This window comes from Corylus avellana, chromosome ca2 (genome assembly GCF_901000735.1).
Source record: "Corylus avellana chromosome ca2, CavTom2PMs-1.0".
Lineage (NCBI taxonomy): Eukaryota > Viridiplantae > Streptophyta > Magnoliopsida > Fagales > Betulaceae > Corylus > Corylus avellana.
In genome coordinates, this window is record NC_081542.1 from 24,005,674 (window position 1) to 24,019,534 (window position 13,861).

The following is a 13,861-nucleotide window of genomic DNA, read 5'->3' on the forward strand; positions in this document are numbered from 1 at the left end:
TACAAGAGAGACATAAGGACTTGTAACATTACTCATCTTAATGTGCTTTATGCCGTTATTGTATTATTATTTGTTAAATTTATCTGAGTAACTTTTTAATTTATCTGTAAAACAACAATATTTTTACTATTTTGTTATTTTGTTCAGTAAGATGATTTTGTTGAAGAAGACATGTACCTGACCCCTCATTAGTTGAAACATGATTTATGGATCCAATCCAACTTAGTTGGAATTAAGACATAGTCGAGTTAGATGATTTCAATAGAGGATCCAGCTTACATCCAAAACAATGGTAAAAGATTTAATTTTACACAAACACGTGGGTGACCAAAATTTACACACTTATCATGCCGGTCAAGAGCAACACCTCGTTTTCAATGGTTGCTCCAATCCCTCCATCATCTTCCTGAGTTTATAAGTGAAGACACCGGCAAGAACTCCATGCCTGCTCCAACCCTTCAATGGCTGCTCCAACATCTTCCGTTGCACACTTTACTTCCGAAACTCAAAGATGATGGAAAGGTCGGAGCAAACGAGGTGCTACTCTTGAAAACAAATGGTGTTTGTTTGCCAAAGGTTTTTTAATATTAAATCTGGACCATTGAATACTTTTACAGGAGATGTCTGGTTACTAAAGTAACCGGATGTAAGCCAAATCCTTCAATAAAACAAAATAAAGGAGTAAGAGAAGAAACTCAGAAACAACCTCAAGTTTCCGAAGGAAGCATAATCTTACAATAGACAACAATGAGTATATGCTACACAAAAGCGAGCCTTCTTTATGCAAAAATGACTGTTCTCCTTAAGTAAATATGAACAAACACACATACACAAGACATTCATAGCATTATGCCTTCACAACAGAATGCATAAGAAAAGGAAACAACATAATTTGAGAAACCCTTGCAGCAATAAAACTAGCAATGAAACCCCTACTATTATATGATTAAAACAGTGTTTCTTTTTTTCAAATTGGAGGCACGACAAACTAAGTAACCAGCTGAATATTTGGGTACCACTTAGTAAACTTCACCAGCCCCATTACTCGTAGGAATCCTTTGGCGCTTCTCCACATATCCTGATGGAAACCACCCGGCTTTACCTCTGCATTCACCTTCTGACCATCCTGATGGGCTTACCTGGAAAACAAGTGAAGTTTCAGAGTTACCGAACAAGCAAATATAAGGTGTCAAACCCAAACATTGAAAAATACAAGATCCATAAACTTTAGTTGTTTTCCTCCTTTTTTTAGCATCTAAACAAAAGCATGGCCTCTGTTTGCTTCATCGATGAATCTATTTCCTTCATGACAACAAAGTGGGCATTTCAATGATGTTGGTGAAAATAAGAACTAAAATTGATGGTTAGACGTCAACTTCTTTACATTAGGGAAAAACATAAAAACATTGAACACACTTTTTCAAATTTTTAAAAGTTTTAATAACATCATGATCAATTGGATGTCTTATAGTTGTCACAGTTTCAGCAGAAAAATATATGCAAGGAAACAGGAAAATGGAGAAGGGGAATAGAATACATAGGGATCATGTGATACCAACAAACAGGAGAGGATGATTCAAAAACCTAAAAGTAAACCTATTATATGAGAATGAAGAGGACAGGACCATCAGGAGAATTAAGTATTCCATTCGTTCCAGCTACTAGAGGTGCATTAAATGAGAACCGTGACTCGCAAGGAGAGTATCCCACCACATAGAGACATGTCATGGAACGCTAAGATGGATGTAGAGCAAGCCAAAATGAATATACATGTACGTGTATGTGTGTGTATTTATAAAGAAAAGTGGACTTCCATATTTTACTGCTATAAAATTGTATCCAGCATATTTCCATCTCTTCCAACCATGTCACAGTGTGCTTATCCATTAAGGAGATGCTGCCTATATGCAAGTATGTGTCTCAGAAGTAAGATATGCGTCTCAAGGAGGAGATAAAGCACCTTCCGCACAACAAGGTAGTCACCCACTGACAAGCTCAGTTCCTTCTCAGATTCAGCACTAAAAGGATGTGTTGCCTGCAAGAGGTAAATAAAAAATTTAGTGAAATGATGCTGTGATATCTATTCAACAACAAAGTGTTCTAAGGAGTCAGTTCAAGGAAGAATGGCTTAAAAGTTACAGTGGCTACTGGATCAATTTCCAATGGCATACTCTTAAGAAGAAGCAAAATTTCTTGGTAACAAGACAAATGAGAGTATATCCACATCAGAATCCTACACTCTAAGATGCTGTGTTGTTTACCATCCCAATTTCTCTCATAAGGATGTGTCAATTCTATGTCCAAATTTTACTTCAACAGTATCCTTTTCCACATTAATAAAAAAAAAAATCACTTCATGTAAGAGGAAACTTTTATAGAGAAGAGTAACACCCTGTGAACTGAGAGCTAACCCTTACACATAAAGGAGTAGAAAAACACTACGCAACGTGAACTGGCACACACTTTGCCCTTAAAAATGGAATTATAATTTGGCATCTACTACAAAAAATGGCATTGGAAAGTTTCTAGTGAGGATGAGAGCCACAAGTTTTGTCTTTCATTTTCTAATATGGTCTCTGAAATGATTGGCATTGCAAAACGTCACTTGTTCTTATTGTAGCTTATTGTAGCTTTATTTCCATTTCTTTTTGGTTGGGTTTTCCTTTCTCTTCCCCTTGTTTGAAAAGGCACAATAGAGAATTGCAAGAAATCTCACTGAATACCAAATGGGGAATGGATAGGAAATGATAAATTTTGAAAGACAGACAATGGTGTAATGCCTTTATGCCATTGCAGAGGATAGAGATGAAATGTGGCCGTCATACAAATCCAAGGATTGTCCAAGCTCTTAGAATTTGAAGTTCAGAAGAAATCATGACTGGGAGATCTCAAGTCTTCAGACTCATTGAGCTGCTCTTCCATTCATTTGAGGATGTAGATGAAGAGTTAAGGTGGTAGCTGCCTTTCTAAAAAATTTCTACTCAGTCAGATCATTCTACTACACCTTACAGCCCCAAGTAAGACTCTCCTCTTAGAAGTTTTCCCCTGCTCTTATTCCCTTCAACATCTGGCTTTTATAGATAAGTTCTAAGGACATAACTTAAATCAGCTTGATAGTAAGAGATATAGGAAGTTAACAGAGAACGTCAGGGCACATGAACCCAGGCTCTAAAAACAGGCAATCATTTTATACACCATCAATTTGCCTCTCTAATCCTAGAAACTCTTGATTTGGGATATCAACGGTATTTCAAGCTTCTTTGGAAGATAATTCGGCTGTCATTGGTTCTTGCACATTAAGGCTCTTCACCCCAACGCAAGTCATGGCTAAGAAGCAGCCCCTCCATGTTGCTATGTAAAAGCTTTGGTAAGCTAAGGAATGCTAAAACCTTTAAAGGGAGCTCATCATTTTATCATCTTTCAACTATTCCTAGAAAATGCCACTGTTGTCCATATAGCCTTAGTGCGATGCTATTCCTCTTCTTTAAGAGGCCCTCGTAACTTGTGTCTCCTGATAACAAATGTAATAGAGTTTCAGGCCATTAGCTCTTCATCTTCTAGAAATGGCTGCTTCATAAAGAATCAAAGGAAGTCTGCAACTTTTATGATTTCGCCTTCCTCTTCTTTCTGTTAAGCATTCACCTTAATACACTTATTGATAACTCTTCCATGTGCAATTTTTTTTTTTATAAGTTGCAGATGCAGCCAGTGGGTCTTGACTCACAAGCTTACCCTCTGCCCATCCCAAGGAAGGAGGGGGGGGTGGCGTGCAGTTGAGCTAGAGCTCATTGGCATAAATCTTCCATGTGCAATTATCCAGCCATCCTAAAATTTGAGCATTCATTATTCTGTGCCATACACAAGCATTCATTATTTACTTCTCTTCAAGAGAAGAAAGGCAAAAAAGAATACTGATCGAGCGTGGGTGTTACAGTTGAAGTTGCCATACACAAAAAATGTTTTCTCCAAATTCTTATCACCATAATCTGCCCGCCTCTTAAACCACCTTTCCAACTCTAGTCTTCCACCTAATCCTTGAAGGAATAATCCAATAAGTTGTCCAATTTAAGCTCATCATCTACTGAAAAATTTACCTCTTTCCTGACTCCAGATTTCCAAACAACTCTCAATCCTGTTGAGGAGCTATTAAGTTCCTGGCAACACTAGAGATCAGAAAATGCCTAAACATAGAACTCAATCAGATATATCTTCAAGTCCATGTAGACCACTTCGCACGAAAGTTTTGGGCAAAAATCTAGTCCTCTCGCTTACCAGAAGCAATCTCTACTCTGGTCTAAAAATCACTCACGGTTAAGTATTAACTCAAAATGGTAATCCATTAAGCGCACAGAAGGGGAAGTTTTCACGAAATTGATATCCACTAATCACTTGATTGCATCTTCCTCTAAAAGAACACAATTGAGGGATTTCCACATTCTGTCACTCTGATCAAACCGCTAAGAGTCTTGGATTATTTAGTTAAAACTTCAATTGGTAAGTCTTGAGTATTGATGCAATATAATTGAGACAATATCTAAATCTTATTTGAAATTTACCGAAAAATGAAAGTTTTTTTCCTTGAACTCCTCGCTAAAACAACCATTAAAAGTTCCAAGGCTAGGTACTAGTTGCATACCTCAGCCAAGAAGTACGTTGTTTTATCTGAGCAGATATCTGACATAATCACAGGGGGGGCAGACTCTTTCCGCTGTTTCTCTGTGACCATCTGCCACAAGTTCCAGGCCAATAAATAATTTTATATAGCTTAAAATGACTAGAATTCTCTTATGAAAACAACAGAGCCAGGAACAAACCTCAGCTTCAACCTCACCAAGAATAGCAGCTATTCTTAGATGATAATTCTTTTCTCCTTCAACCTTCAAAAGCAAAAGTTCAAAAAAATCAGACTCCAAAATCACCATGCCGGGAAACTTGTAGCACCCAAAACTCTCTGCATATACCATTGAAACAAGCCTCTGTAAAGTCAGTCTTTGCTGCTGGGCTTCGACAGCTGCCATTGCAGCTGAAGCTTCTTTACCCAGTACAGCCATGTTCGCTTTTAGTTCGTGCATCCTTGCTTCCGCTGCATGCAGCTTTGCAACATTTTCAGGAGTTGGAGATTCCCTTACTCGTGCTTGCCTTCTGGAAACTTCTGCTGCCTGTTTACTTTTTGTGGTCAATATGAAGAATGAGTTTACAATGCTTACATTCAAAATAGGAGGGAAGAAGTGAATATGAGAAAAAAGTGAGTTAAAGTATAATGATTATCTAATATAGCATGCTACTGATGCATAGGATGGCCAGTGTTTTGATTACCTGTGCCTCTGCTTCCTGTCTCATTCGACTATAACGTTGAGCAAGATGACGAGCATCTTCCAAAGGAGTGCCGATGATCATTGCTCTCAAGGGATCTAAAACCTGTGGAAAAAAACATTAGGGTTCACACTTGTATCTTAATTTGTTGATGAATGTGGGTTCCTGTAGAAAATGAACAGGGCTTCACTATATTCAACTTTATTTGTAGTTCATGAGAGTGGTAGACTAATCCTGACCTCCAAAACTTTAGCTCTAGCCATTGCAATTATTTTAAAATTTGGATACCTGACATTGAGAGCTTCTAAAGTTTTGGGGGAGTGATTGCAAAAGCAATGAAAGATTAGGGAGGATAAGTGAAGTTTCCCCAATAAATAATCATCATATAAGAGTTCACTACCCCGCACCACAAAACTAGCTTGCTGCAATGCTTACTAGTCATTGAAATACACACCAAATAATGTTAAAGTATCTTACATAGCTAGGGATCCTAAGAACTCCACAACTCATGTAACCCAAGTAGAAGCCACTCTTTCCCTTCCATGTTATAAATACAAACCTCTGGCTTCTGTGGCTGACAGGTCAACCACTCAAAACTTATCTCAACTATTTTTTTTTTTTTTTTAATTAAAGTAACAATTTTTGTGAGCTATCATTTGTCCTCGTAAGTGTGTAAGTTCCTACATGGAAGCTAAATAAAATTCTCAGTGCTGATACCAGAAATCAAAAGGCAAGAATGATATGCATCAACCAAGAGACGTTGAAAGCATATCAAATTTCTAGAACTGACTAATAAGATTGAAGTTAGGATTTCTAAAATTTGCCAAAGCATCAATTCGAGATGGGAGAGTTGGGAACTAAAATAGTCAATGTGCAATTAGGCAGCATCTAGGACAATAACATCCAACAGGATACGGCAGATTCATTGTTTCATTCAGAACCCTCCAATATTTTACATGTATGTAATAAAAATTTAAAAATGTCCAACTAGTACTTATCCAAAAAGCTCTCATTTCAATTAATACAATTTTTTTAATAAGTATTTCGATTAGCACAATGAAAAAGACAACCTGTGAAGATAACAGTTTATTAAAGTCCTCCTGCTCCTTTTCCACATGATTACGAGCATCTCCATATATAGATGCAGCCTTAGCTAAAACACTATCATTTATGTTCTCAGCTCCATATCTGCAGCAATCCTCAGACAACTTGGTTCCTAACTACCAAAAACATTATAAATAGTGAGCACAAGCATAAAGGCACCATTTTCTTCAAATCATGTTTTATCTGTAAAATATATCTAATAAACCCAATTGCATATCACTTCCAATCCCACCCATGTGATACATATATAGTAGTGCAGATAGTATACTTAGTTCATCACCTGTTTCTATATGCTTATAACCTATGGCAGTAAATGCTTCCGCTGCTCTAACAATATCTTTTTGGAAATCCTGAAAAAGAAAAGGTGACGAAAAAGATCATTACATGCAATCAGAAGTAGAAATTAAAGAATACCATGATAGTTACTTCCAGAGAATTAATGAACTACAGACAGTATGACAAAAATGTTCAACATAAATGTTACATAGTCGTGTAGAATAGCTTAAGAATCATGGCCCCATGCTTGTGAACAGCAAAAGGATGATTAACAAAGCCAACACTCATGTTCACCAAAATTAGATGTTCTCCTTCATCATTTGCTTCGCCCTCCAATATCAACATACCTGAATACTTGAGTTTCTAAAAAACCTATGTAGACCACTATCTTTAATATATTTTCTAAGAAAGAAATCACAAAACCAACTACAGACAACCTACTAATACAATCTCCTTCCAATTGCTAGAAGCTTTAGAACCAGAAACTTCATCAGAAAATTAAACAAAGCTCAAACATTCCCTTCAAGTATTAATAGAGTTCATGAGCAATTTAAGGGCAGCTCATTCATGAGAAAACAATAGAAGACCAAACCATCATCTAATTATCAACCAAGAAGCAGAGTTTGCCGCTACTTTCAAAAATAAGAGATAATAAAAGATTTCAAGCTCAATTTTTAAATAAACAGTGAAACAGCAAAAACATCTCTACCCTTCCTGAGCGAGTGGATTTGTACAGTTTGTCTAGCTGTTGATGTCTGTGCATCTCGACCTCATCGATGACCATTACATCTGAGCTATCATAACCAGTTCCACCAAACTGCTTTATCACAGCCTGCAAATCCAAATAATAAAGAAAAATTATATACTTCGCTTCTACTATCTTACATTAAAATAAAAATCTTCCATTTTCTAGAACACACAAAACTGTCAAAGAAAGCCTTCAATTCAAAATGCAAATACAAATAATGAATGTTAATTCAAAACACTGTTTGGCCCCAGAGAAACCGTATGAAAAAGGAATAGAATATATAAATTTTCATTCTTGACCCCGCCATAACAAAACCCTCCACTAGAATAACTTAAGCACAAAATGAGGCCTGATTCATCAGTTTTCTTTGTTTTAACCTCAAAATTAAAACCACTTTCTGCTCCTTAATATCCTAACGTTTCAGGGCAACCAAATGGAGCATTAACTAAAATGAACAAACCAAAAGGAACAAAAACAAAAAAAAAAAAAACAAAAACAAAAACAAAAGAACCACGAAATTAAAGAATCTCCACTAATGTGAGCCATAACACGAAGTTTATTCTCCTTCGCTCATACGTTTTCTCAGAAACCAAACGGAGCATTAATTAAAATGAAGAACGAGCCTAAATGCCAAGCATTAAATTAGCTTTATTTGTTTGAAAACCTAAAATTACAACCACTTTCTTCTCCTTTTCTTTTCTTGATATCCTATAATTTCTCCTCGGCAACCAAACGGAGCATCAATTAAAATGAATAACGAACCAAAAGCAAATTTAAAATAAAAATAAAAAAAATAAAAAATTGAAGAATCTCCGCTAATGTGAGCCCGAACACGAAGTTTATTCACCTTTTCGCACACATTTTCTCAGAAACCAAACGAGCAGAGAACAAGAAGTAACAAGAGAGACTATAGTAAGCTAAACCTGCTGTTGTTTGGCGACTTGGTCCCTGAGCTTACTGGCTTGTTTTCTCAGAGCGTCCATGGCTTGCTCTTTTGCTCCGTCTCCGATCCTTGACTTCGCAACGACAGCGTTTCGAATGATCGGAGGCAGCGCGAGTGGATCGGAGAGCGTTGGTCGAGATCTGCCAGCTGCGTAAACGATAGAAGCTCTGCGATTTCGTCGTAGCTGGGTTTGTCGTAACGACAATTTTTCTTTGGGAAAGGTTTGTGTGGTTATCAGGTGTAGGAATTCCAAGACTTTTGGGCCGTTGGATGGTCGCTGGTGATCGATCTATCAATCTGGTTTTTTTTTTTTTTCTTTTTTTGAAAAATATAATTTACCTTACCTACAATAAGTTTCATGGTATCAAAATACCAGCTCTCACGGTCACGGGTACGCATAAATAACAAATTACTTCATATTGTCAAATTACATAAAAATCTTGATGAAATTTTTATTGGTGTGACACATCTCAAAGTCAATGAAATCTCGACACATATCATTCATAATAAAATATATAACGTATAACAATTATAAATTTATAAAATATTATGTTTTGAATTTGTATTTTTTTTTTTTTTTAAACGTTTACTAGATTTGTAATGTTGTTGAATTTACATTTGAACAACAATTCTTCGTATGTTTGTTCGGTTGGAAGTAAATTTCGAGTGCTTTATTGTTAATTTAAGGTGGATGAACCAATCATAGGATATTTGTACTTTCTTTGTTATTTTTAAGCGGAATGTGTAATCAAGATATGGGTTTCATTTAAAACACTAAAATATGCCAAAAACAGTTTTAAAATCGTGTAAAATATGCCCAAAAAAAATACACAAAGAAAGCTCAAAATACTAAATATATGCCTAAAAGGCCGTTGCACCAAACATGCCCTAAAAATAGGTCCAAAAAATGCTCAAAACACTAAAATAAGCTAAAAATGCCCTAACACCCAGGGGCGGAACCTCAACAAGCATGGAAGGCATTATCCCTCCCAAAAATTATATGTTTTTATAGGATAACTCCTTTAAAATTATTTGTGTCTTCCTTACCTAAAAGCGGCACCGTATTGCGGGTTGTTGCGATTTAAGCCCTCAAGGTAGAAGTTCAAGGTGAGAGTGGCTGGTCGAACTTGGATGCTGAGCGAGCGGTACGTGGAAACACACTCTCAACCTTGATGATTTTGAGCATTAGTTGTTCTATTTGTAAATCTCACAGATTTATTTCTTAACTCATTGTAATTTCCTTTTGCGATTCCTCATTGTACATGCATGATTATAAATAAAACTCTTGGCTGTAATATGGTCTCCGTCGGTCCAAGTATACTTCTTACGTTGATTCATTCTAAAAAAAATCATCATTTTTATCTTTAACCTATAATTCATTAAATTAATAATTATTCTAAGAGTTTGGAAAGAATAAAATTATGGAATAAAAGCTACATACACACATTATTGTAAAAAAATTGGAGAGCTAGAGATGTATTTTTTAGATTTTGAAAAGAAATTAGGTAATATTTTCAAAATTACTTGGTCCTCAAGAGGTAGCTCAATCGGCTAGAGACCACACCTCATGAAGCGGTGGTTACTAGTTCGAAACCCCCATCTCTCTCTTGTGTGGACATGTCAAAAAAAAAAAAAGTAATATTTTCAAATATTTGACTTTTTCTCAAGAGTTTTTCTCACCTTTAGGGGACCATGGTCCACCGTCACCCCTGTCCTCCGCCATGTAGCCGTGAAAGTTTGTGACCTTTTGTTTTTCTTTATGTTCAAACTACATACATACAAATAAAATAAAATAAAATAAAAGTCTTACTATTTGGGGGCAACAAAAGTCTATTACAACCTTATTGGGTGTGCGTTTGAGTGGCATAAAAGTGCGTTTAACACTAAAAAAAATCATTTGAATAAGTACTCGTTTGGTAAGAAAAATTGAAAATGCTTTTAAGGATAAAAAAAAAAACAAAAAAAAAATAGTAAAAACGCATTTTTGGCAAAAGGTTAAAAGTGAAGCTTTTGCCGAAAAACTTAAAAATGAACTGAAAATCATAACCATTAACTGAATATTCTCCGGCCCAAAATGAACTGAAGATGATCGGTCCAGTAAACTCAGCCTCCGTCACTTCCTCGCTGAATAATTAACGCCCAAACAAATAAGCATGAGATGGGCCAAATCCCTAATAAAGTGAAGTGGTGCCACATCATTGGAAAGGATTTAGCTTTAAATGGAATGATGTGTCTACGTCTCTCATGATTTTTTGCTTTCCAAAAGGATTTCTACTTTTCTTTTCTTTTTTCTTGTTTTCCCATTATGAGGGTTTAGATAAGCAATATATGATCTTTATTGACCGAGTCTGAAGGCTGATTTCAACAAGAAATTATCTTCTTCTTTTTTTCTGCCGACTATATATATATATATAATATCATGAGAGATCTTAGGGCATATGTGTAACTAGCATACATGATACAACCGATTGTGTTTTATTTATTTCTAATTAAAAAGGATAGAATGAGTGACCAATTGTGATTATATTATCTAGGTGTGACTATGATAGCATTTATCCACTGAGAATTGTTCAAGATAGGCCTAGACAACAAAGAACTGCAAATATTCCCTCAAAACAATTGAATTATAGCTTTACCCAATCCTACTAGAACATTAGTAAAACTCAAGATGGCTAACACTAATTAGAAGTAAGTGATTCCCGTTTCGGATTTTGAATTTACTCTTTAGTGTGTGTCTAACCACATGAAAATTAACTTGAGACTATTAAACCATCGCCATTGACGGTCAACCCATTGTGTTTTGATTAAGAAGTTGATTTGATTTTGATCTCGTTCCACTACCTAGGAAATGGTTTGATGAAACCCTTTTAGGTTTTGTATTTGTGTTTGCAAATCCCAGTATCAAAACATGAGTCATTTAAGTTAAAATTGATAAATTAGTAATTGAGTTAGAGTTGAGTCTTGTTTGAAATTTAATTTAAAACTTGTAATTTGTGAAGACTCATTCAACCCACGCTCAAGCGAGAAAGTATCACGCATAACCCGAAATGTCGGTTGACTCACATTCAACCCATATTCGAATGTTTAGTTCCAACCTCAAACAAAAACTTCGCTTGATTCCTCACTCAACAATCGCTCAAGCAAGTCCAAACAAAGACTTCACTCTCCTTATTACCAAATCACTAGCAAATCATTAATCCTTCTTCAAAGGGTTCGGTTTTAAAGAAATTTATAATGAAATAATAAATTGCAGGATAATAAAATAAGACACAAGATTTTACGTGGTTCGGTTTATGACTTACGTCAACAGATAAAGCCAAAGGGCTACATTAGGCTCTTATTTGAATGATTTGTTTACAATACAGATGATCTCTATTTATAGAGACGTGGAGATAATACAAAAAGATATGATTGATAAAATCGAATTAGTATTGAATATTTCTAATTTGATTTTATCAATTACAATCAATACAAAGATATTCTCATAATATCAAATCTCACATCATATATTCTAACATTTTTCCTCAAACTCAAGGTGAAAGATGCTGAAACTTTGAGTTTGATTTTCTTCAAATGTAGTGGTTGGAGGCGGTCGGCGACGTGATATGAGATGCGCCTTCAATAAAATTACTAATTAGGCCAACTATAGGCCAAAACGAAAAGTCAATTATGGGCTGAAATGTGCTTGGGTTTTAAGCAATACCCCAAGGCTGAAAAAGAAATCAGCCAACTATGGGCAAAAAATGAAAGCCAACTGTGGGTTAAAGAAGGCCTGGGTTTTAAACAATACCACAAATGCCAAACAAAAAGAAAGCCAATTTTTGGTTGGAGTGAGAGCCAACTTTGGGCTGAAGTGAGAGCCAACTTTAGGTAAATGACCTAGGTTTTAAACAATAACATAGAGCCGAGCAAAAATAGGCTAATTATGGGCCAATGGATGGGCAACTTGGCCTCTTTTGATTTAGATTTTTTTTTTTTTTTTTTCTTTTCTTTTCTTTCAACCGAGCTTCTTTTTTTTTTTTTTTTTTTTTTTCAGAGTTTCAACTTTTTATTTTTTATTTTTTAACAAACTAAAGAACTACTTGTTGAACCAAAAGACAAAATTAACCTTCTTTGCATCTCCACCAGTAGAGGCAGTGGCGGAGCCACTTAATGCTTTGGGGGTGCCCAAAGCTTTTTATTTATTTTTATTTTTTTGCTATTTTTCTCCCAAGTTCCACACATACTCCCATAAAAAAGGAAAAAAAAAATTATTCCCTCCTACTTACGCAAGTTACCATTCAGCACCTTCAAAAAAAATTTAGTGGCATCCTCAATATAAATTGTCTGGTTCCGCCACTAAGTAGAGGAAAAAAGCGGCAATGCTTGTGAGATCGGTCGAGGTGACACACGTGGGTCGTCGGTGAAAGCTAGAAGTATGACGACTTGGTGCAGTGAAGGAAGCGACATAAACAGGGACTAGTGGATGGCTGGAGAAACGTTGCTTGAGACGGGCCATGGATGGCCGACCTAGGCGCAGGTGGGATGGCAAAACATGGCTGTCTGGGGGGTGAGATCACTAGAGGCAGGAGGAAGATCACCGGAGGCGCGACAGACGGTTTGATGGAGCAGCTCATTTGTAGTGTCTATGTTGTCTCGGATGCATGACAAAACAAGGAGTCACGTGGTTCTGCTTCTCATGGGATCCATGTGTTGGATGAAAACTTCATCAACAACCACTAGAATTTGACGGAACAATTTTTTTTTTTTTTTGGTCAAATACAATGCAAAGATCTATGGCGAGGAGATATGCAGAATATTCACAAGACCACTGAATCGGACACCGGAGTAAACTATAGCTCTGATACCATGAAGTTTGGTGACTACAACCTATGATCTACGTCCACAGATAAAGCCTAAATAACTACATTAGGCTCTTATTGAACGATTTGTTTATAATACAGATGATCTCTATTTATAGAAATGTGAAGAGAATACAAAAAGATATGATTGAAAAAATCAAATTAGTATTAAATATTTCTGATTTGATTTTATCAATTACAATCAGTACAAAGATATTCTCATAATTTCAAATCTCACATCGTTTCACTAATAAGTTCATAAGAGCAACTAGAGTTCCAAAAAGCAAATTAGTTTTTTTTTTTTTTTTTTTTTACCTAAACCCTAAACTAGAGTTGGCCTGTTGAAGTACATGAGATAAAGTTTTTTAATTTTTATTTTTCCCTCAAATTTCAAAGTGCGAGATGTTTATTAGCAAATCAATAAACTAACATTAATTTTAAATACATGTATGTAAAAAAGTCAATCATATTTAGGAGCAGGTTTTGTCTTTGTTTCAAAGTATTAGTGGGTTTGGTTGGATGGATGGAAATAGGAGGGAATTAGAAAAAAGCGAAGGGAAAGGCGGGTCCCTTTCCGCGCGGGGCCACTTTTTTGGGCGGAAATGGAGGGAAACATAACGCGGAGAAGCTGTTCGT

General features: G+C 35.9%; 1 protein-coding gene across 1 annotated transcript; it reads right to left on the reverse strand.

Moving 5' to 3' along the window:
- Positions 1–752: 752 nt before the first annotated feature.
- Positions 753–8,587, reverse strand: LOC132171706 (SH3 domain-containing protein 3). The gene is made up of 10 exons (XM_059583093.1): positions 8,365–8,587; positions 7,403–7,525; positions 6,698–6,767; positions 6,384–6,529; positions 5,317–5,418; positions 4,962–5,159; positions 4,815–4,877; positions 4,637–4,726; positions 1,961–2,035; positions 753–1,139 (listed from the first exon to the last, which is right to left on the reverse strand). The coding sequence occupies exons 1-10, from the start codon at positions 8,422–8,424 to the stop codon at positions 1,020–1,022; spliced, it is 1,047 nt and encodes a 348-aa protein (XP_059439076.1). The 5' UTR covers positions 8,425–8,587; the 3' UTR covers positions 753–1,019.
- Between the last annotated feature and the right edge of the window lie 5,274 nt (positions 8,588–13,861).

What these genes read in the sequence shown, in the direction of transcription:
- LOC132171706 (XM_059583093.1), bottom strand. Translation starts at nt 8,424, where the DNA reads ATGGACGCTCTGAGAAAACAAGCCAGTAAGCTCAGGGACCAAGTCGCC. An exon ending in GACAGGAAGCAGAGGCACAG is followed by an intron (nt 5,160 to 5,316) that starts GTAATCAAAACA and finishes AAAAGTAAACAG; the next exon opens with GCAGCAGAAGTTTCCAGAAG. An exon ending in TTGGTGAGGTTGAAGCTGAG is followed by an intron (nt 4,727 to 4,814) that starts GTTTGTTCCTGG and finishes AACTTGTGGCAG; the next exon opens with ATGGTCACAGAGAAACAGCG.